This window comes from Medicago truncatula, chromosome 6 (assembly GCF_003473485.1).
Source record: "Medicago truncatula cultivar Jemalong A17 chromosome 6, MtrunA17r5.0-ANR, whole genome shotgun sequence".
In the NCBI taxonomy this organism is placed as follows: Eukaryota; Viridiplantae; Streptophyta; class Magnoliopsida; order Fabales; family Fabaceae; genus Medicago; species Medicago truncatula.
In genome coordinates this window covers 28,065,382-28,090,687 of record NC_053047.1, presented here as the reverse complement: position 1 = coordinate 28,090,687, position 25,306 = coordinate 28,065,382, and the positions used below count along the sequence as shown (strand labels likewise).

At 35.7% G+C, this 25,306-nt stretch overlaps 1 protein-coding gene and 1 long non-coding RNA gene across 2 annotated transcripts; both read left to right on the top strand.

The window, feature by feature from the left end:
* Positions 1-491: 491 nt before the first annotated feature.
* LOC120580836 (uncharacterized) lies at positions 492-12,018 on the top strand. The gene is made up of 3 exons (XR_005646600.1): positions 492-631; positions 975-1,001; positions 11,732-12,018. It is a non-coding gene; the product is annotated as an uncharacterized lncRNA (long non-coding RNA).
* A 6,244-nt stretch (positions 12,019-18,262) lies between these two features.
* Positions 18,263-23,805, top strand: LOC11442434 (probable fructokinase-7). Its single transcript, XM_003620676.4, has 7 exons — positions 18,263-18,479; positions 20,249-20,466; positions 20,820-21,032; positions 21,123-21,320; positions 21,471-21,611; positions 22,359-22,475; positions 23,424-23,805. Exons 1-7 carry the CDS (start codon positions 18,455-18,457, stop codon positions 23,559-23,561), a joined length of 1,050 nt encoding a protein of 349 aa, XP_003620724.3. The 5' UTR covers positions 18,263-18,454; the 3' UTR covers positions 23,562-23,805.
* Positions 23,806-25,306: the final 1,501 nt, after the last annotated feature.

The following is a 25,306-nucleotide window of genomic DNA, read 5'->3' as shown; positions in this document are numbered from 1 at the left end:
CAATCAATATTAGCCCTTGGATCTAACCTTTTTTTGCGCCATTAGTCTATCAACCCTACATCAAATCTTGATGATGGGAAGCACATTTCACAACACTGAAAAATTTCAAAATTTTCCGCCTTGAAATTCAAATTGCATTGTAAATGATAAATCATTAGTGTTATGTTTTCAATACTTGGTGTTGGTGTTGTATATCTATTTTATTGGAAACTATGACTCTGACCTAACCCATCTCTCTCTCTTCTCTCACTAGCATTCTCCCAACGCCACCATCTACTCCCACACCAGAACCCTATCGGAGCTCCGTCGTATCACCACCATCACCCGTGGCAGCACCAGCTCTGACCATTTCCTCACAACCAAGCCTTTCAGCTCCGCCGCTGCTGTCTTTGATTCCAACCCAACACTTTCTTCTTGCTCAAATCAGAATCGTTGATATTCTCTCTCTCTTTTCTCTTTATCAATGGGTCTTCCAATTCTGGGTTTTCCCTTTTCAGCATCATCTTTGATCTTAATACCTATCAATTGACTATTCAAATCAGATCTCAAAGTTTCTGAGAAGAAAAGAGAATACGCCTGTAAATGTAATTGGATTTCGGATGAATGACTTTCCTATAATCACGTTTTTCAGGTAAACAATTGTAAACGGTTAATTTCTTGCTCTCACTTTCATCTTCGTCACTCTATTCTCACGCCTCCATATATGAAAATCGATTTACCCTTCAATTTTCCTCTAAAAGTTGATTTTTATGTTTATCTCTGTAAAAATATAACTTTGCTCTTTGAATATCAGATACTCAATTACAAATTTGTATATAAAAAAACTACATAGATTCAATTGAATATCTTCGCACTTCAACGATATCATTCTATTATTATATGAGTTTCAGAAAATTTTAGGAGCAATTAATTACTTATTTTTGTAATTTCTGCTTTAGCTTAGATATTCAACACCATTTTTGTTTGATTTGCAGCCGTTGGCAAGATTTGTTATGGTAGAGGTCTGTCATACCCCAAATTTTGACCTAAGGCCCCACTGACACACGTCTCCGAACTCAGATCAGACTCACATTTCAGTGAAAAATTCGGCAGGGAGGTATTTTGAAATACCTCATAAAGTTCCGAATCGGGCCCTCTTCTCTCAGTCTTTAATTATTTATTTCCATCTTTTATTTTTTTATTTATTTATTTTATTTTAGAAATTCTAATTTTAATTTTAGTCCAAGATTAGATTAAATTTTTCTTTTTTATTTATTTTATTTAAAACCAAAAAATATAGATATTATCCTTTTATTATTAATTTTTCTTTTTTATTAAATCCCAAAATTGTCCAAAGTCCCAAAAATGTCCATGAGTCCCAAGAACAGTCCAGGTTCATGCGTAACAAATCACAAACCATCATCCTCATCCTCATCCAGTCTGTTACGCGCCTATCTCCGTCTCAATCTCCTAAAATCTGCAATTTTTGTAACAAATCCTTGTCCCCAAACAGCACTATAAATACATAACCTGCATAACAAAGAAAAAGACAGCAGAACGCAGCAGAACATACGAAAAAACAGAAAGAAACAGCAGAGAAGCCAAGACAACAACAACAGCACACACACACGCCACAACAGCACACACACGCACAACAGCACACACACGGGAGACAGCAACACACAGGGACATCCATACCCAAATCCGAATCAAAATCCGAATCAAAAGCTCAACAAAAGGTAGTATTACTTCTCCTTTAGATCTAGGTCTCTGGGTGTGTGTTATAGAAAATCTAAGTTTAGAATCGTGTAGAGGGGAAGAAAGCAAGCAGAAAGAACCAAAAAAATCAAAAAAAATAAGTTGTTAGGGTTCCGGCGCGGTGGCGCCGCCGCACTGGCCGGCCAACCACCGCCGGAACCCCCATCCCCTCCGCCGGAGAAGAAGAGAGAGAACAGAGAAGAAGAGAGAGACCGGTGAGTAAGAGAGAGAAAGAAATTGAAAAATGAAAGAAAAAAGACCCAACAGTCCTTATATATCCCCCAAACGGGTCAACCCATGACCCATGACCCGCGACCCGGTTCGTTTCCTTAAGCCCAATTCCTTTTCTGCTTCCTGCACACCCCTGTTTACTACTGCACCCCACCTTGTGTTTGGACCATTTTTTTTTTTACTTTTTTTTTATTCTTTTTCGTATTTATTTATTTTTTCTTAGCATTTTAATTTTATTGCAGACCTTAGAATGTAAATAGGCTTTTTATGTAATAGTCATAGATTTTATAGTTCTAACTTAGGGTAGCCGCGCTTTTATTCTTTATGCTCCGTTAGCTTATATATTTATTCAAAAATCACAAAAACATGCAAATAACCAAAAAATCACAAAAAACATTTTTCTATAATAAACCTTGATCCTAAATCAAGTGATCGTCTTTTTCTCATTTTATTTTCTTAATCAAATATCAATCAATTTAATCATACTTCGAGTTATTTTTTTTTTTTAATAAAAAACACAAACAAATTCTTATTTGCCACTTGGCTTTTATTTTTAAAACTTTTTTTCAAAAACTAATAAAAAACACAAAACCAATCAAACGTTGTTTTCTACCCCGAACTACGAGGTTTTGATCCCTCACGGGTACGTAGGCAGAGGACCATGTCCTTCCAAACAATAAAAAATGTAGATAAATTAGGTCTCACTTTCTTTTTCTTTTAATCATCACATTAACTTCTTTTTCAAAAGCAAGCAAGTTGTAGCACATTAAATTAAATAAAACCAAGAGGTTCCCGTAGAGTACTTCGGACATAAAGGGTGCTAACACCTTCCCTTTATGTAACTAACCCCCGAACCCTAAATCTTTTCAATATGGGGTGTTTTGAACTTTTTTCCCCTTTTCCTTAAAAATTAAATGTTCAGTCGTGAAAGAAATTAGTGAGTCAAAAGCTAATCAAATAGCCTTGATCTCCGAAAAATGACGCGACAGAAATGGCGACTTCACTGGGGACGCCCCCTAAAGAGGGTTGAGCCTAACTTGGCCTTATTTAATTCTCTATGCTATAACTTGCTTAAAACAAAAAAACAAAAAAACAAAAAGATGGAAATAGTTGTACATACTTTCTCTTTTCCTTCTCCTCTTTTCTCTTAACATGAGTGGTGAGATAAGTCCTACACCCGGGCTTGAGAGAAACATAAGATAGGACGGTGGTATAACCAAAGTGCCTTTCCGAGAGTCAAGTCTCGTGTTTGGGTTCATGTGGTACAACCCCACTCAATGGAGGAATCCTGGAAGTAATTTTATGTTGACATGAGTAGTCGTGTTGGCATTGTATTTTCAAGTGACCGTCGAAGTTGAGGACCTTTAGTTACCTTAAACCCATCTTGGCCTTTTAGGACGTAGTGCGGTGGCTAATCAAGAGTAGTCTTGAATTAGTTGATACGCGATACTACACTCAAATGAAACGTTCCTACGCATATTATTGGATCAAGAGTAGTCTTGTAACCTGATAACATTCGGAGGTAGTTAATGACTTTGGGAACTTGGTAGAACCCGAAATACAGGTACAAATGAAACCATAGTCCTTACCAAATGTCGTTGTTACCTTTAAGCTCCATCATTATGGACCTAACATCACCATGCATTCCATGTTCTTTAGCATAATCATGCATACATGCATTCATTCATAAAAACTTTTTTTTCTCTCATTAATATCAAAGGACTTAGATAAGTTCTTGTAAACATCAAAGATATGGATCTTGTAAGAAGGAACACCAAGAAATACAAACTCAAAAACCTTAACTAAGTTTTAGCTTTTGTTAAGAACTTTTTTTTTCCTTGGTTTCGTTCTTACTTTTGAAAGGGAACCAATTGCAACGTCTTTACAATTTTTAAATAAAACAATGTTCCTTATCAAGTTTACAATTACTTTGACAAGTCCTTCAAAAAAAAAAACAAGAAGAAACGTGTCTGTTTTTGCATAAGCATGCATCATTTGCATTCATAGTTTCAAGTCAGAGTCTTACACTGTGTCTTTTCTGAAAGAGGTCAATCCATCTCAAAAGAGTCATGGCGTCCTCGTCTGAAACCCACTCGCATTTACAACACTCGAACAATCATGAGGAAAAGATGGAGTTCCTCGAACAAGAAAATCAATTGCTCCGTGAGGAAGTGGCATCCATGCGAACTAAGATGGATGAAATGACTGAATTAATGAAAGCATTGACGGCTGCACATAATCAACCACCACCTCCTCCTCCTATCAGTACTCAGGCCGAAGCAACTGTCTCTATTGTCCCTGAATGGACGATACCTGTCAGTACTCCACCAAATTCAATGCCAGAAGGTCGTCCTTGGGGTGTCCCTATTTGTCTCAGTGAAGTATTCTGCCCTATTGCTTCTGAAACTCAGATGCCTACTCATCAATATGCAGCTCATGTTCCTCCGCTTCCTGTAAGAGCTCCTCCAGTTGTCATGAATTATTCAACACCTATGATGCATACCGTTCCACAAAATGAAGAACCCATCTTCCATTCAGGGAACATGGAGCCCGACGATAGAGTGAATGACTTGCGGGAAAAATATGATGAAATGCATCGAGAAGTGAGGGCTCTCCTCGGGAAAGAAAAATTTGGAAAGACCGCTTATGATCTCTGTTTGGTGCCGAATGTCCAGATACCTCACAAGTTCAAGATTCCAGATTTTGAGAAGTATAAAGGGAACTCCTGCCCTGAGGAACATCTGAAAATGTATGTAAGAAGGATGTATGCATATGCTCGGGACGATCAGGTCCTAATTTTCTACTTCCAAGAAAGCTTGACTGGCCCCGCCTCAAAATGGTACACGAATCTAGACAAAGCAAAAATCCAAACTTTTCGGGATCTATGTGAAGCTTTTGTGGAACAATACAGTTATAATGTGGATATGGCTCCAGACCGAAGCGATCTTCAGGCAATGACTCAGGGAGACAAGGAAACATTCAAGGAGTATGCCCAGCGATGGAGGGATACCGCTGCCCAAGTCATCCCGCGTGTAGAAGAGAAAGAGATGACCAAGCTCTTCTTAAAAACTCTCAATCAGTTCTACTACAAGAAGATGGTCGGAAGTACGCCCAAGAATTTTGCTGAGATGGTTGGTATGGGTGTACAGTTGGAAGAAGGGGTCCGAGAAGGACGATTGGTCAATGAAAGTGTCCCCGCAGGCAGTTCAAAAAAGAAAGACCAAGAAGTAAATATGGCGAAAGGTCATCCTCGACGACAGGCTCATCCGCAATTAAATCCACCTCATCAGGCTCAGAAAACACCGCAGTATGATCCGATTCCTATGAAATATGCGGAGCTGCTTCCTTCATTGCTTGAAAGAAACCTTGTCCAGACCAGACCACCTCCGCCGATACCTAAGAAATTACCGGCTAGGTGGAGACCTGACCTCTTTTGTGCCTTCCATCAAGGGGCACAAGGTCATGACGTTGAGCATTGTTTCTCCTTGAAGATTGAAGTCCAGAAACTGATTGACGATGATGTTTTACCTTTCAAGAATTTGAATCCGAGCGTGTAACTGCAATTGGGTTGATGTTTATGTCTTCTTCTGCTACTCGATTTGTTTCTAGTGATATGTTTGTTTTTTTTACTACCTTTTCAAAAAAAAACATCCTTTCGTCCCGCCCGAGATGAAAGTGAACTGGTGTAGGGCTTTTTGCTTTAAGAATTGTCATCATTTATAAAAAAGGTCGTCTTGATCCCGACTTTGCTTTTATTTTGTGCTTTTTCTTGGAAAATGGTAACACAAAAACCAAAAAATCTTTCTTTAATCATACTCAAATATCTGCATAATCATAACTTATACTTACTTGTCAAAATCAACAATAAATCATGCATTAATAAACCCGTTGAACACATTTACCATGTACTCTCTTCCAACTTTGAGTTCCTTGTATCCGAAGCTGAAAGAGGCATGAATGAAGAGACTCATGACAAGATCTCTCGCCTACTGGGGCATCTAGCCATCAAAGCTACCAAACAAAAATCATGAAGATAATCCAGAAGATGGCACTCACTTACAAAGACTAGTTCGAGGTGCTACCATTCGCTTTGCTCGGATATCGTGCTTCAGTACACATTTCAACAGGGGCATCCCCCCTCTTTCCCTCAAGTATACAACAGGGAGGTGATGCTTCCCGCACGATCAAAGTCCCAACAATAGGAGTTATGTCAAAGCTTGAACAAACTTAAAATGCATGACGACCTTGTACAATCATGTCAAGAAAGTTTGAAAACAAACTTCCAACAAGAAGGTTCGTCCCCGTGGAATTCAAGAATGAGACTTTGTGCTCAAAAGGATACTATATTTCCAATCAGACTCCAAGGGCAAGTGGACGCCTAACTATGAAGGATCGCGTGCAATAACTTCTCCAACCATGGATGACAAACTCGCACTTCCTATGAATGCCGGTGCGGTCAAGAAATACTTTGTCAAAAATAATAAAGCTCGATAAGTCGCAAACCTTAAAGTACGGCTTAGGCAAAAATGAGCGTCTCGGTGGACTGAAAACCCAAAAGGGCGGTCCGGGCAAAAGTTAGAGACATGAACAAAAACGATTATCCTGATAGATTGAAAACCCGAAAGGGCGATCTATGCAAAAGTTAAGGATCAAAAAGACAAAGTAACTGCATCCGGTCAAGCACAATCCACTTGGGGCATCCAGCTATCAAAAGACCTCCGACTCGAAGCATCTGCAGATCAAAGACTCGGAACAGGGGCATTCAAAGTTGTTAGGGAGAATAATGGTTACTGTGTTCAATGTACCCTCCCCATTACATTTACCATTTTTCCAAAATTTTCAAAAAAAAAATCCGTGGAGCCATGCCCTTGGCAGGTCACCACTCAATTCATCAAACTTGAGCCTGTGCCCATTTATTTGGAACTCTCATTTATTCTATTTGCATAATTTCTTCTTAAAGCAAAAAAATTTTAAAATACAAAACTTTTTTTACATCTCTTGAAAAGTGTGAACAACAAACACATTCTCTTTGAACTCGTGAGTAGATGGAGCATACACCAGCATCCGTCTCGAGAACGATTATATTCTGAAAGAGAATCATGGCTAAGCATTGTGGAGAGGACCTCTACTTTGAGCAAAATGCTGTCACAGTCGAAAAATACAAAAAAAAAATCAAAGCTCGCTAAGTTGAAAACCTGAAAAGGCGGCTTAGGCAATAGAGAGCGTCCCGGTGGACTGAAAACCCGAAAGGGCGGTCCAGGCAAAAATTAGGGGCAGAAAGAAAAAAGAATATATTCCCGGTGGACTGAAAACCCGAAAGGACGGTCCAGGCAAAAGTTAGGGATTCTCAAAGAAAATAGAACAGAAAAAGCACGACTACTGAAGCATACCAATGGAAGGACACTCTGTGCCGGTTTACAAATGGCGACTTCTTCCAGACTTCTTTCATCGACAATGGGCTCACCCCCCAGGAGGCATCGGTGGCTACCTAGTGCCAGGTTCTTACACCATCAACGGCTCGATTTGCTCACAATAATATCATCTCCAAGGAAGGTTGCCGAGTGTTTGTAATGCAATGTCGGTCCGACTCCCATCTTACCCGTCTTGTCTCGGTTCATCGAGTCATCTGGCATATACGGTCTATACAGTCATGTAGTCACACATCCATACAATCATACAATCACGCATTCATCAATCTTCTCACATATTCATACGTTTATACGTACATAGCATATGCACAACATCAATTCACACATAATTGCATCAATCATCCAGAATTTCGTTTTGGTCGTGTCTCTTCAGTTCGGTCTTAACTTATCGTTTTGTGAACCCGCAAGTTTCTAACAAATGAACGTCTTGTTTTACTTTCTTTATCAAAAGTGTCATCCCCAGCGTAGCTGTTCCAGAGATGTCACCAATCAAACATTTCAAGTGGCAAGTCCCAACCAACGGACAACTTGCATCTCCCTTTTACCTTATTTCAAGTGGCAAGTCCCAACCAACGGACAACTTGCATCTCCCTTTTACCTTATTTCAAGTGACAAGTTCCAACCAACGAACAGCTTGCATTTATCTCTTTACCTTATAACAAGACACCAAGTCCACCAGCGGATGCTTGAGTTCACCCTTTTATCTCATTTCAAACTATCAAAGTCCACCAACGGACCGCTTGAGGTTACCCTTTTATCTTGTTTTTTCCATTTGTCTTCGTACGACTATCTTACGGATAGTAGACAATGTCTGGTTTCGTCTTACCTTTTTACGACTACCATACGAGTAGTAGGTAATCTATGTCATTTGTCTTCCTACGACTATTTTACGGATAGTAGACAATGTCTTGTTTCGTCTTACCTTCATACGACTACCATACGGGTAGTAGGTAATCTATGTCATTTGTCTTCATACGACTATCTTACGGATAGTAGACAATGTCTTGTTTCGTCTTACCTTCATACGACTACCATACGGGTAGTAGGTAATCTATGTCATTTGTCTTCATACGACTATGTTACGGATAGTAGACAATGTCTTGTTTCGTCTTACCTTCATACGACTATCTTACGGGTGGTAGGTAATCTCATTTATTCGTCTTTATACGGCTATCTTACAGATAGTGGACAATGTTTTCTTTCATCTTGCCTTCATACAACTATCATACGGGTAGTAAGGTAATACAACTCTTGTCTTCTTACATCTACCATACAGATAGTAGACAACCTTTTTCCCCCAAGTAAAACTACAATATTCCCCTAGCAGAGTCGGATCCCTTTCTCAAAGAATTTGGATATCCGTTGTCATTTCTCATTCGAGTCAAATTATCTTGCATTCATCACATCAACGCTTCCATGCACTCATACAACCACAAACTCATAACAATCATGCATTTACTGATAATCATGCATTCGTGCGTACACAACATGTGCACGACATCAATTCATACATAAACTCATCAATCGATTCGGTCATGTCACTTCGGTTCAGTCTTAGTTTACCATGGCATCAAGCCGCAAGTTTCTACGAGTAAAGCGTCTTCCATTTCAAATTTCAAAGGTGTCATGCCCGGTGAAAAACCGTGCTAGGTCATGTCACTAATCAACGTCAATTTCAACTTTAGTTTCGAAGTGTCATCCCCGGCGGAAAGCCGTACTAGTCATGGCGCTAGTTAATCTCGATGTCAACTGCAACTTTAAGTATCATCCCCAGCATAGCTGTTCCAGAGATGTCACCAATCCAACTTTTCGAGCAACTAGTTCCAACAAACGAACAACTCATGTCAATCTTTTATCTTTATGCCCAGCGATCGATTCCAACAAACGAATAGCCTATGTTTTTTCTTTCGAGCAACTAGTTCCAACAAACGAACAACTCGTGTCAATCTTTTATCTTTATGACCAGCGACCAGTTCCAACTAACGAACAGCCTGCAACAAGTGGCCAATTTCAACCAACAAATAACTTGTATCCTTCTATTATTTCATTTTCAAAACCAAGTCCACAAATGGACATTGGAGTCTGAACCATTGCACTTTGTTTCGAGATATCGAGACGATGAGGAACAACCATTTTCCCCAGTGAAACCAGATTCCCCAGTAAAGTCGGATCCCTTTCTTCGAAGAATTTGGGTATCCCAGTGTCTTTTCATTCCAGTCGAGCCGTCTTTGTCATCATGCATTCATAATTAAATCATGAGCATTCATAAACATCTTAGGTCAAAATTGGTGCACTTTTTGTATTTAAGTCTCTTCAGCTCGTCGAGTCAAAGATTTTACCTTCAAATCTCTGAGCGAAGAAACTTAAATAGGGGCATCTGTCATACCCCAAATTTTGACCTAAGGCCCCACTGACACACGTCTCCGAACTCAGATCAGACTCACATTTCAGTGAAAAATTCGGCAGGGAGGTATTTTGAAATACCTCATAAAGTTCCGAATCGGGCCCTCTTCTCTCAGTCTTTAATTATTTATTTCCATCTTTTATTTTTTTTATTTATTTATTTTATTTTAGAAATTCTAATTTTAATTTTAGTCCAAGATTAGATTAAATTTTTCTTTTTTATTTATTTTATTTAAAACCAAAAAATATAGATATTATCCTTTTATTATTAATTTTTCTTTTTTATTAAATCCCAAAATTGTCCAAAGTCCCAAAAATGTCCATGAGTCCCAAGAACAGTCCAGGTTCATGCGTAACAAATCACAAACCATCATCCTCATCCTCATCCAGTCTGTTACGCGCCTATCTCCGTCTCAATCTCCTAAAATCTGCAATTTTTGTAACAAATCCTTGTCCCCAAACAGCACTATAAATACATAACCTGCATAACAAAGAAAAAGACAGCAGAACGCAGCAGAACATACGAAAAAACAGAAAGAAACAGCAGAGAAGCCAAGACAACAACAACAGCACACACACACGCCACAACAGCACACACACGCACAACAGCACACACACGGGAGACAGCAACACACAGGGACATCCATACCCAAATCCGAATCAAAATCCGAATCAAAAGCTCAACAAAAGGTAGTATTACTTCTCCTTTAGATCTAGGTCTCTGGGTGTGTGTTATAGAAAATCTAAGTTTAGAATCGTGTAGAGGGGAAGAAAGCAAGCAGAAAGAACCAAAAAAATCAAAAAAAATAAGTTGTTAGGGTTCCGGCGCGGTGGCGCCGCCGCACTGGCCGGCCAACCACCGCCGGAACCCCCATCCCCTCCGCCGGAGAAGAAGAGAGAGAACAGAGAAGAAGAGAGAGACCGGTGAGTAAGAGAGAGAAAGAAATTGAAAAATGAAAGAAAAAAGACCCAACAGTCCTTATATATCCCCCAAACGGGTCAACCCATGACCCATGACCCGCGACCCGGTTCGTTTCCTTAAGCCCAATTCCTTTTCTGCTTCCTGCACACCCCTGTTTACTACTGCACCCCACCTTGTGTTTGGACCATTTTTTTTTTTTACTTTTTTTTTATTCTTTTTCGTATTTATTTATTTTTTCTTAGCATTTTAATTTTATTGCAGACCTTAGAATGTAAATAGGCTTTTTATGTAATAGTCATAGATTTTATAGTTCTAACTTAGGGTAGCCGCGCTTTTATTCTTTATGCTCCGTTAGCTTATATATTTATTCAAAAATCACAAAAACATGCAAATAACCAAAAAATCACAAAAAACATTTTTCTATAATAAACCTTGATCCTAAATCAAGTGATCGTCTTTTTCTCATTTTATTTTCTTAATCAAATATCAATCAATTTAATCATACTTCGAGTTATTTTTTTTTTTTAATAAAAAACACAAACAAATTCTTATTTGCCACTTGGCTTTTATTTTTAAAACTTTTTTTCAAAAACTAATAAAAAACACAAAACCAATCAAACGTTGTTTTCTACCCCGAACTACGAGGTTTTGATCCCTCACGGGTACGTAGGCAGAGGACCATGTCCTTCCAAACAATAAAAAATGTAGATAAATTAGGTCTCACTTTCTTTTTCTTTTAATCATCACATTAACTTCTTTTTCAAAAGCAAGCAAGTTGTAGCACATTAAATTAAATAAAACCAAGAGGTTCCCGTAGAGTACTTCGGACATAAAGGGTGCTAACACCTTCCCTTTATGTAACTAACCCCCGAACCCTAAATCTTTTCAATATGGGGTGTTTTGAACTTTTTTCCCCTTTTCCTTAAAAATTAAATGTTCAGTCGTGAAAGAAATTAGTGAGTCAAAAGCTAATCAAATAGCCTTGATCTCCGAAAAATGACGCGACAAGGTCCTTAAGCAACTTTTTTCTCAACTGTTTGTCCCATACTCATCTCTGCTCTCACATTATCATCTTTGTTTACTAATAAAAGTATTCCATTGGTTTAACTTTTGATTCTTCTCTTAACTTATTCACTAATGTATTTAGTTTATGTATTTTGATTTTGTGCTATTGATGCACTTTATTTTCTAATTTTACCATTCAATTTTTCATATTCATTTTATTTTTGATTGCACTATATCAGCATAAAAGCTTTGGCAAGGGTAAATGTTATTTTCCTGATAACTTTGCAGGTTGGTCTTTTTTGGGAATAGTTTTATTAGTAATTGAGTTATTTTTTGTACTATAGTGTATTTATGGATCTATTCTGAAATTTCATCATAGCATTTAAGATTAAAAAAAAAAAAATCATTCTTTGTAGGTAAAATCCTTTGTTTGGCTGTATAGGAAGGAGCTGAGTATAGTTTTGATATGCCTTACAAATCCTCCACTTTTACAAACTTGAAGGATGATTGGACCATAAAGGTGAGTTTTTGGAATGTGTGAAGGATCAGTTGAATGTATTATGTTATAAAATAAAATAGTGGCATGATTCTCTGGATAGCCAGTCACTTAATTGTTGATCCTGTTTAATATAGTCATTTTTTGATGCGTAGGTTCAATTGGGATATGTTGGGTGTGATTTTCATTTGTACACTTTATAGATAAATAACTCTCTTCTCTGTCAATGATTTATTAGTTCGGATTGTTCCAATGATGATTTTTTTATTTTTTTTTATTTTCATCTACCGGTTTTAACGGATTGCATTTTTTGTTTTCAGTCTGTCGTCATATTTTGCTGCTGCCAAATCTCATGATCATAAGGTGTTGCAAGGGTCAAATTAGATCCACATGTTATGCAAGAGGGACGTTCATTTAGTTCGGGTTGAAACTGCAATAAGGACAGACACATGTCTCTCTAATTAAAACAGAAAATGACGAGACTCTAATAAGGACAACCACATGGTATGCAAGAGAAACTTTCATACAGTTAGAGGAGTATTAAGTTTGAGATTAGTATCTAGAATTTGACAAGAGATCTAACAAAACTTATGTAGCATTTTTCACTCATCATGTTTATGATCAAGGGATGATATCTGATCTTATGGTATTTTTACAAGTCAAATTGAGACATATATATCGGAGTTTGTACCATTACTTACTGCAAGGTTTAGAACAACTATGATATGATATTAGTGTGCCAAAGTGAATCAGGAAGAGGCTAATATGCCAATGTAACATTTGTAATATTACCTAATATATAATAATACATTTATTTTTCTCAGCAAATTGGCAAGCAAACATGTTCAATTGGCATCAACATCCCTCCTTTGTTTAGGTCGAAATCCTTTAAGGGTTACATGTCAGCTCTCGCTTATTAATCATTATGGTTCACACTTCTCCTATGCATAAATCCAACAAAAGATGTCAAAATAGGGAAGCACTTCAGTGCCATGGTGCCATTGCCCCAATCAGATTTTGACACGTGGCAATGCTAATTAAAATAATAAAAAAACAGAAAAAGCAAGTTTAAATGAAATAAAAAAAACATGATGAAGAAAAAACAGTCCTCCGCCGGTTTTCTTCAACCCCAAAGGCGATGCAGCAGAAAAACATTCCCCTTCGCAGGTTTTCTTCAACCCCAAAGGCACCTCCACTGGTTTTCTACGTCGGCTGCTGCCATGACCTGCAACCACCGCCCTCCGCCGCACCGTCGAACATCAATTTGTCATGTCACCGGCTACTGGGAAGGTTAGTCTCTAAAGAAGGGTTGCAGGAGGGTTGGATCTGTTTGAAGGATTTTGAACAAGAAGACTGGACAGCTGCTATTGGGATCAATTAGATTACATGTATCTATACCTATTAATAAAGGCAATACTTTTATTTTGGTGTAGCCTTTTTATCTTTCCAGTTTTGTCCTTTGCGGTTTTTTTTTAAATACCCTGTTTTACTTTTTTGGCTTTTACTTTTACTAAACTGCTCCACAACGTTAGAAATAAAACTGCTCCAAACAAACAGTTACGTAAATAAATTCTGGCATGCCATCGTTGTGATTAGATACTTTTTTTTTTTTTTGTTATCTTCTGCTTAGAAAATTCTTGATTATATTAAGTTGAAGTGGTTGTTGATTTTTCTCTCTCTAATTGCCAGATGGATTTCATGGGTGCTCCGATATCACTTTTCAAAACCATTGGGATTAATATTTAGGTCATTTCATTAGAAATTGTCTTTTGTAAGCATCTTTGTTTTCTTTTCTATTTTGAACGTATGTCTCTTCTTTGTATATTGCACAGATTTATTATTTTGAAGTGGGTTGATTCTCTACAACTTCTACAAGAAAATAAATGGGTAAACCATATTTTTTCTCTATTATCTCTTACTTTCTTTTTCTCCATTTTCTACCCAATTCTTCTATTTTATTTTCTTTCAAACCGTGGTGTTATTTTACTGCATTTGGTTATTTGCACCTTATTTTCATGTCTTCACCAAACATCTATATTTCTTATCTCTTTTATCATCCATTGATTTCAGAACATAGAGAAAGATACATTTCATCCATCTGGTAACAACAGGTACATACTTTCATCTTACACTTATTTTTAATTTCAATTTCAGTATGAATGGATTATTTAGTCAACGATTTTATTTGTAATTTTTTTTTTGTTTCAATATATCCTTCATTGATTTTTTCTTCAATTTTCCCTTGCATTGATTTATTATTCATTTGTTTTTCCTTAATATTCATGCAATTTCCTTTATATTTTAATCCCTTTTTAAGTGTGAAAAAATAATGTAACTTCTATTATGTTTCAATCTTCTAACCTTCCTTTGTTTTCATTTTTTTTCTTTAGAGGTAAGTGTGGTTTCCCGTTGTCATAGATTTAAATGGATAACTCTTATAGCCATATCAATCACAAGCTTTATGGAGCAGTTGCATGTCTCCTTAATCCAAATGTTTACCACAGTTTTGCATTTTTTTTAATTCCTATATTTCTTTTTTAAAAAGTTCAGTGTGTAATAGTCTATGGCTTTGTTCTCAAATAGGCAGTCTAATTGCACAAAGATAAATGGAAGTTACTATGAGGAAGAATTCCTGACTTTGATAACCACAAATTTCCATTACCTCTTTTCAAATTTGATTTTGTATGTTTTATGTTGATTTTTGATTTGATATAATACGGTGATGTTTAGTTTGAAAAAAATGCAATTATACGAAACCAACGTTTCTACTGTTAAATTAAAATGCTTTAATCTAATCAGGTAATTATGTAATGTACTTCTACTTTATTGTTTGACACATGGTGCTGAATATAGAAAAATTATGGTTATGGACCACATATTTAATTTAATTTCATGACCCTTTGTGCTTGATTTTAAGTTGTTAAGGGAATGTTTATTTCATATGTTGGTTTCCTTCTTAATTTCATGACCCTTTGTAACTTCTACAATGTTGAAGGAAATATTTAGTCAGGGAAAATGGAAGGAAGTAAAAAGAAAAAGAGAGTAAGGAAAACGGTAAGAAAATAGAGGACTATTGAGACCATCCTCCAACGGCGGTCTAAACACAGACTCCTGTGGCTATCATACAAGAGGATGGAAGCGAGAAAGTTGAGCCAAAGACCGAGATAAGGGTTTACTTATTGTTTTCAATGCAACTTACCAACATTGAATGTTGCCACAATATTTACTTTCTTCCGAAAACATCAAGTTATATTCCTATACTTTTTTCTAACAAGTTTTCTTCTTTCTCTTAATTTAGCAAAATAGTGAGAGTGAGATATTCATTGTAATGATCATCGAGATGTTGTAATTTTTGCCATAAATTCATTTTTATCTGATTGTCTTCTTCTTGCTTTGATGTATTAAAGGTATTTAATTTTATTAAGTAAAAAGTAGTAGTTTTCTTGAATTAGAGCAAACTTGATAAATGAGGCATTAGATAGTTGAAATTTTCAAGAGAAGGTGCAAATAACTGAAAGATTGAGATTGTCATATGGTGAGGAATAAAGACCTAGAAGCGATGGTATGAAATTGTAATTAACATTACTTCAACATATTGAAAGTTAATTAATCAAAATATTGGCTTTCCATTGCTATTTTTTTTTTTTGGCATTCACAATTATTTTTTGTGTTGATATGTAAAAGTTATAGTTAAAAGTGAAATTTGTAATTTGTCGCTGTTATTTGTATAAATGGACAATGATTTTCTTTTTGGCATCACACTTTATCATGCATCCGATGCTCTCAGTCACATTCCAATTTAGTATTGTTTATTTTTTTAGCTTATTAATAAATAACAATTAAAGTATTGCTCTCAGTCACATTCCAAGTGGAATTGTCTGTTCTTTACATATAAATGTCATATTGACACTTGCTCAAAGGGTTTTCTCAAAATTTGACATAAATCTACAACAATAGATAAAGGCAATGAGTCTTTTTGTCTAGCATTTTTTTCATGAAAATTATTCTTCTAACTTTTTTGTTGCAGTAGGGGGACTATGAGAATGGGGTCTTGCAAGAGAAAGTTTTTAGAAGAACAATGGGGAGATAATGATAGGTAAACATAATTATTAGGCATTGAATATGTAAGGGATTTTCATTGTACATTGCTTTTTTTTTTTTTTTGTCGACATAACTCATTGTACATTCCTTATTAAACACATTTGTTACAACACTTCAATTATAGGCCATGAAGGTATCTCATAGTTTGCGTTTTGGTTTTCTTTGTTATGCTGGTGTATCTCATAGTTTGGTCCTCATTCTCTTCATTTTTTCCAAGGACCGGCATGTGGTGGAGGAGTCACATAGGCCATGAAGGTATCCTTCAATTATATAGTAGTTCACTTTTTTCTATTTTACCAACCCATTATATAGGAGTCACGCGAGGCATTTACAATTAGGTTTTCATTCTTTTCTTTCTCTTGGTCTTTTTAGTTGTTCAATTCCAAAGCATTTTTATTTAAATTTTGTTGACATCTGATTATACAATTTTTCAAGTCTAAAGTGTATGTTGGTTTGGTTTTGTACTCGATTTAAAGTTGAGAAATGGAAAAAATAAGAGTAAAATTTAAATCAAAACAGAAAAGATGTTGAAACCATCCAGACAAAATGAATCATAATAAGTGTTGATGATCTTTTGCTATTGCCTTTTTATCGATTTGAAGAGGACAAAGTTCAAAACTTGATTCAACGATGGATGAAAACATCGGTATTAATCAAAATTCATTAGTGGATTACGACAACCTAATGAAAGTGGACATGCATCATCTTACATTTTTTAACAAGTTCGATTTTTTATATCAATTACATGTATGATCTTTCTTTTAACTCTGATGATTTTGTCCAAGAAATATATAAAAAAAAAAAAACCAACATTTAACAAAAACATAATGTTCATGCGTTGCACACGTTAGCGCAGTAGAAAAAGCAGACAGACGGGCACCCGTGCCCGTCTGGACGCTAGTATTAGATTAAGTCTCTATCATGTAATCTGTTATGTAATTTGGATCTCAATGTGTATATGAAATTAAGTTTTATCCATCAATAAAATCATTTTTTTCAATTTATTTTTTGGTCAGTATTATGCTTTCTCATGATTTCTTCATAACAATGGTTACTCTTGGTTTAAAACAATGTTATTGGTGCTATTTTGAATCATTTAGATAGATGAATCAAATTGTTCTACAAGTTTAGATACATCTTTGAAGATGTTGCAAGTAATACATATAGCTTTTGCTTTATAAGTTTGAGGTCTGATTCTATAAGTTTAGTACAACACTGTATTTGGTTTAACATTATGCTAGAGACCGATAGAGAGGTTTTTCTGCGGCATCGCCTTTGGGGTTGAAGAAAACCAGCGGAGGACTGTTTTTTCTGCATCACATTTTTTTTATTTCATTTAAACTTGCCTTTTCTGTTTTATTTTATTTTATTTTAATTAGCATTGCCACGTGTCAAAATCTGATTTGGGCAATGGCACCATGGCACTATGGCACTGAAGTGCTTCCCATCAAAATACATCTTCAATTGACGGCATTGGCATGGATTAAATTTATCTTTGTTGATCGTTTGTTGCTTATATTTATATAGCATAGTAGTTTTTCCCTGTGTTTTAATTTTTTTATTACTCAATTCATGGAAACTGTTCAGAATAATATTTCTTTTGTCATGCATGTAATTTCAGATAATTAAGTGTCAGTATCAACTCAGTTTTAAGTAAGTATCTCGAGTTACATTAAGAGATGGTCTGAAGATATTATTAACGCATGACAATGGGGACTGTAATTACACCACTTCAAATGTAGTGTATAAAGAGATATTCGAAAATGTGTAAACACCTATCGTATGTTCTAAAATATTGTTAATGTTATATTAACTTTTCCATTGTTTATGACCTGGGCGGTAGCACTTAATTTAAGGAGGGAGGGAGTACTACGTTAAATACTTTGAAAAAGTGTAGGCAGAAAGTTGAAAAATATAATTATAAAGTAGTAAAAATCTGTGTGCTACTACAACATACGTTGTTGAATTTATGTCTCCTTTCATTCTTAAATATTCTCATCTACCCTTTTCAGTCCATTAATTTCTTCTCTCTTCAAACAACAACATAGTTGTTTATATCTTTTTTCTTATTTTTCTGAAACATTGTTTTTTTTTTTGTTACAAAATCAAACACCACCTTGTTTTTGATCAATGGCTCACTCTGCTACCCCATCAGGTTTTTTCTTCTTTCTCCTTTACTGTTTTTTTTTTTTTATTGAGAATTTTAAGGATTTTATTTACCTATGTTGGAACTAGAAATTTAAGATAAAGTTTGAATCTTTGTGGTGTTTTTGATATGGTTTTGATCAATTTGTTATTTGTTTCACAGAATCTGATTTGAGAATTTTTTCAGAGTTTTGTGCTGCTGATTTGATGTGACCTTTGAAAATTGCTTTCCCATTTGTTTTTGCTCATTCCCTTAATTCACCTTGAGTTAACTCATACTCGACATTTTTCAATGCGAGTCAACTCACGCTGATGCTGACACTTTTAAGATCCTGTTCAATCATTTTTTAAGTTGGTTCAACCGATCTTAAAAGTGTCAAGAGTTAGTTAACTTCCGCCAAAAAATGCCCAACCTGAGTTAGTTCACGCTGAATTAAAGGAATGAACAAATTTGAAAGGGAAAAGAGCAATTTCTGTGTCCTTTTTTCCAGATTGGGCCCATTGCATATCACCAGCCCAATATATAGTGGCCCAATAACCCATAATCCTCGCTGGATTAGGGATTACACTAGAGTTGGTAGCTTGGTTAGAGTTGGTTAATTGAACTAATATCTATATATAGATTAGCTAGAGTTAGTAGCTTGGTTAGAGTTAGTAGCTTGATCATTGTGATCTTCTTATCTATGATTTCATGATTCATAATAGACTACAAAGGATCTCCCATGCAATTGGCCGCATAGAAGCCCATATTTGGCGATCAGGACAATTGAGGTAATCTCCAATTATCTCGCATTCGTTGCTGGGTTTCATGGAAACGGTTACACGTGAGCTCTCCTATATAAAGGCGGTTGTGCGCCATCGCAAGCACAAGTTGCACATTTTTCACCACTTTCACCGACTCTTCTCTCAAGTTCTCTCTAGAAGCTCCCTGTAATATCGTTGTAGCCTCACTCGAGAAATACTTCTGCCAATTTCTCCTCTACTAGGATAGCTCTGTCGCATTGGAAAACCACTTATAAACTTTACGTTAATTGAATATACATTGATCCGGTATACACCAGATCACGTCAACATGATAAACGTGACCTTTCTTTGTACTATTTATCCTTTTAGCAGTTGATATGAAAAATTTCGTTGGATTTTAGAGGAGGGTGGGGCTATGAAATGATGACACATACACTAGACACAATATTGACACATAGACATAGGGTGTTGGTGCTTCATAGATGGGGGGAGGACTCAGATTCCCTGTAGTTAAAATATCACGTAGTTACACGCTAATCAATATCAACCACTTATTTGAGATCAGAAGGTTCAAATAACACAGTCAGAATCAACTTTAATGATCTTAACTATTGATTTGAGATCTAACGGTTTAAATTACCCGGTCAGTGAATTAACTTCATATGATCTTGACCATGGATCCTGCATTAGTGGCAGAAATGCGAGTATCTGGAAATTGGATTGATTGAACTACTGATGCATTTGATTGTTCTGTTCGCTAACAGTTTATAGGAGAACATGTTTATGTTGGTTCTTCTAGTTTAAATGAGTAAGCATACAAAATGTTTTATAGTATGACTCTTATTGACAGTGACACAGTATGAAGTGTTCAATTCTGAACTCTCTGCAATTAGATTGTTACTAGCTACGCCAACATTTAGGCTTGAAAGCATATACGGTGTTCGATACTGTGTCCGTGTTTCATAGGTTACCTGCTACTAGTAAAATGTTGTATACCATTGTTTATACTGGTTAAAGCTACTGCTTTTTTTGCAGTTGAATCCAATGATCTTATAAAAGAAGACCATAAGGAAACAACTCAAACAAGTTCACTGGTTGTTTCCTTTGGGGAAATGTTGATAGACTTTGTGCCAACTGTGGGAGGAGTGTCGCTCGCCGAGGCACCGGCTTTCAAGAAATCTCCTGGTGGAGCTCCTGCTAATGTTGCTGTTGGTATATCTAGATTGGGAGGTTCATCTGCTTTTATAGGCAAGGTATAATTTTAAATAAGTTTCTGTTCATTTAGTTTGTTATTTGATTTCTTCATTTTCTTGTTACAATCTATTTGCACATCTTCATGATTGTTTTCATGTTTCAAAACTGAGATTCTTGATTAGTTCTATTGTATAATGTAGTAAGCTAATTTTTTGTGTCAAATTTGTATAGTTAACCATTTTTCTTTTGTCATTTGATTTATTATGACTTGAATCTTGAAATATTTTGATGTTCGTGTCTGATTCATAACAAGATTCGATTCATGACTTAAAAATAGGTCTTCGGATTCACAATTTGAAACTAGATTTGATATTGAAAATCATATCTTATTTCCTTATTATCTCTGTATTAGGTTGGAGCAGATGAGTTTGGTTACATGTTGGCTGATATTCTAAAGCAGAACAACGTTGATACTTCTGGAATGCGGTTTGACTCTAATGCAAGAACTGCATTAGCTTTTGTCACACTTAGATCCGACGGCGAGCGCGAGTTCTTGTTTTTTCGGAATCCAAGTGCTGATATGCTTCTTCACGAATCAGAACTTGATATAGATCTCTTAAAGAAGGTATTTTGAATTTCATTTTTTTATTTCATGAAATGTGGTTCGAGTCCTATGGTTTAATTTATGATTTTGATGATAACATTGATTTTTCAGGCTAGAATTTTCCATTATGGATCAATTAGTTTAATTGATGATCCTTGCAAATCAGCACACATTGCTGCTATGAGGATTGCCAAAAGTTCTGGTTGCATTCTCTCGTACGATCCGAATTTAAGATTGGCGTTATGGCCATCTGCCGAGGCTGCTCGGAATGGCATAATGAGTATATGGGATCAAGCTGATGTCATTAAGGTAAAGAAATTATACACATGATGTAGTGGCAGTATAAATAAGTTTATCATTTTTCCTAGTGAGTTTAATTAGTACGCATCGTCAATGTAAAACAAATTGCAGCAGCGTTCAATCATAGACCTGATATTGTATTTTTTTATGTATGTATAGATCAGTGAGGAGGAGATTACATTTTTGACTGGAGGTGATGATCCTTATGATGATGATGTTGTTTTGAAGAAACTTTTTCATCGTAATCTCAAACTCTTAATTGTTACTGAAGGGTCTAAGGGTTGTAGATATTACACAAAGGTATGCCTGCCATATCAGTTTGAATATGATGTCACACGTCTTGTTGGATGCATAATTTCTGATTTCATCTTTGGCTTGTTTTATGCTGCTGTTTGCACTTGTGTCCACCGACAGTCGACAGAGACAATGAGCTTGAACATGTCACTACCACACCAAATCAGTAATAATTTGCGAAAATGCAAATAATTGAATGTAATGACATGTGTTAGTGCCGTGTCGTGTCGGTCCTACTATTAGTTATCATATCTTAAAACAGAGCTGCCTAAGGTGTTGTTTGGATTAGCTTTTGAATGAAAATAAGTTTATGATTATTGACTTACGGATAAGTCTTTATAAGGTTGTAGATGCCTATTTCAGGGGAAAGTTAAATGAGAAAATATTTGAAAAAATTGAGATAAGAAGCTAATTTCATCTTTTGTGAGAAACTGATAGTAAAATACTCATAGTTATTGTAAGTTTATTTCAATTGACTTATTTGAACATACCTATTAGCATAAACATTTGTATGACTTATTGTAGAGCTTAGGACATGTTCATAAGCTATTTCAGTATATTTTCGTAGACTCTCCAGGATAGGTTATGAAAATAGGTTATAACTTATATGAAAACAATTTGAATTTATGTTATCTTGTTACAAAAATAGCTTACACATAAACAGGCTTATGATAAGTGCTCATGCGATAAGCGCTTAATTAAGCTGTCTATCCAAACAAGGCCTAATAATTGTGGTGCCAAATTTCTTTGCAGGAATTTAGAGGCAGGGTTGGAGGTGTTAAAGTTAAACCTGTTGACACAACTGGTGCTGGTGATGCATTTGTTAGTGGATTTTTGTACAGTATAGCTTCTGACCCGAGTATTTTTCAGGTTTGTTTTTAATCTTCGCTCGTTCTTATAGTAGATAAAACTAAATTCCTTACCTTTGTATTTGCTCATTTCTGCTTAATTTTCATTAATATTGATGTTGAAAGTTATATATACCTTAGTCAAAAAATATTTTTACTGGGGATTAAAAATCGATCTGTCCGGTGAGGAACTGATGGAAGCAATGGTGGCGGAAAGTGCTCCGATTCGGTGGCGATGAGTCTTCGCGGTGGAACGAAAGGTGCGTTAGCATTCCAACGCTCAAGTCAGTATGGGAAATGAAATGGAATGTGTGAAAAGTGTGGGAAAAGTGAATCATAACTTGAGGGTGAAGCTAAGTCACCTTTATATAGGTGTGTGTGAGAATAACCGTCCCCGTGAGATGTGGCGCATCATCAGGAACCCATTGGAGGACACGTGTGCGGTGTGCCGGTGTCTGATGCGCGGACGCGTGCTTCAGTGAGGTGGCATGCATTGCTGTTGGTGTGCTCCCTCAGACGATGCGCCTTGGTCTGGTGGACGCTTGGTCCACGTGTCAGCGTTGGCTTGGCCTTCTGGCCAGTCCAGAACAAAAACCATGAATATTTTACCGTCCTCATAAAGAAGAGTATTTTTACTGGTTTATAGAATCAACTCTTGATGAAGGAAATAAAGATAAAGGAACTGAAAAAACGCTTAAGCATGTTTGTGCTTTCATAATTGATTTTAGCTTCATGCTAAAATTTGTAGCTTTTGCATCTAGAATTAATTTTTAGCCTCGAATTTATTGTTTAACCCACTTGTATATAAATGCATGCAAGCATAAATCACTTTAAATTTAATTCACTTTTCGCAAGATTCAATTTTACAAAATCAATTTCATGTGTCATTGAGTTCTATTTAAATGACTTATTTAGTTAACAATTATATCAAATCTTAATCATTCTTATGAAATTTATATTTTCTTGGCAGAATGAGAAAAGTCTGAGAAAAGCTTTGTATTTTGCTAATGTATGTGGTGCCATAACAGTTACAGAAAGAGGTGCAATTCCTTCACTTCCTACAAAGGAAGCTGTTTTACAATTCTTACTAGAAGCAGCTGTAATATAAAAGAGTTGACATTTTTATTTTATTTTAGTTTTTATGATTTGTTAAGCTATTAATATAGCTTAGGTTATGCTAAGCTTCTCCAATTTTTTTCCTTCCAAAATTATGGTCATGTGATTTTTTGTTATAAATTCGCACTTGCCAAATTTTTTGTTCTTGTTGTAACATATGAGCACATGAATTAACCTTTTAGTTTTTGAAGGTGCTCTAGAGTTGAGAGTAGCAATAAAATCAAGGTATTCATCAATATAGTGGGTTGTGTCAGGCTTCGACAACCAACGTAAAACTTTGTCGAATCTTTATGATTGACCAAATACGTAATTATGATAAAACATTATGGCGTAATTTTTTCTACGCATAATGGGAAAATGCTTTGTTGTTGTATTCATCAATATATACTCAAGGAATAAGATAGAAAAGTAACTAGCTTTTATAATGTTAAGAGCACATAATACTATTGAGCTAGATTTTTTAATGTTGAGGGCATATATCAAAATGTCTTCATTTGAAGGGAAGAATTTTCCTCACCCTCAACATTCTTAAAAAATAACAGTTCTTTTTGGAAGTGTATTCCAGGACGATTGAAAGTATACTTAGGCAGCATAAAATTCACATTCTTTTAAACTGTACATCGGAAGTATAGTTGAGGGTGAAGAAATTTGCCCCATAAGGCGATTTATAAAAGGAGTGAAATTCATCCAAAAAGTGTGATGTAAAATTATTAAAATACCCTTTCCACCTGAGAGTGTACATGAGTGGTACATAAAAAGGATGTCAACCTATCATTTTTCTATTAAAAAACATTCACCCCCCTCTATTTTGAAAAAAAAAAAAAAAACATTCACCTCCCTTAATTACTTCATGAGTGAGGCACTTTCCCCCTTACCAAAGAAAGAAAGTCATAAACACATCCAATAGTATTAGACTAATGTCTAAAGATCACAAGTGATGGTAACCCGACCTAAATGACTAGAGATCCAAAGGATTAATGGGTAAGAAAAAGTCATGAGTAATAGAACGTGCTATGAGAAAATTAAGAAAGCATAAATCTTGCAGCGACAGGATGATGAGATAATAGAAACTCTTAATGAGATCTATACTCTATGTGGAGTGGGGTACATAGCTACACGAAGTACTCTTGAAACTCGCCTATACGAATGTCGAACTCAGGCCGGTTCCTATGGAATTCGGGGAAAAATACCTAGAGCGTTCGTTAAAACTAGGATAGATGTGCAGGGTCATAAATGCATGGGCTTTTAGAATAAACCTTAGGAAAGGTTTGTGTGCATGTTCTATGTCTGAGATAGAGTTCAATGTTGTAAGCAACTCATGTTAAATCAGAATATTATCCGCTATGAAAAGTTCATGTTGTAGGCAACACCTTTGTTTATTAGCAACCTTATAGAACATTGGTGTGATGTTGGAAGAAAAATTGGAAGATTAAACACCAAGTAATTATACTTTGATCTAATGTTGTGTGAATTGAAAAAATAGTTTGGAGGTCCCACATAAAATAGAACACACACATCTAGAGTGTTTAAATTGCCGTATTTAATTATAAAAACTTGATAATGAATTTTTATTCGTGAATATCACTTACCATATATTTAGCTTATGATGGTTGTGATAAGAATAAGAATAAGAATTCAATTGAATTTCTTATTTTTCCTTCATTCAAATCCAATGAGTTTGTTTCCTCCACTTTTGTAGATTTGTTTCTTTCAACAAGTGTCGTTGAACTATTCATG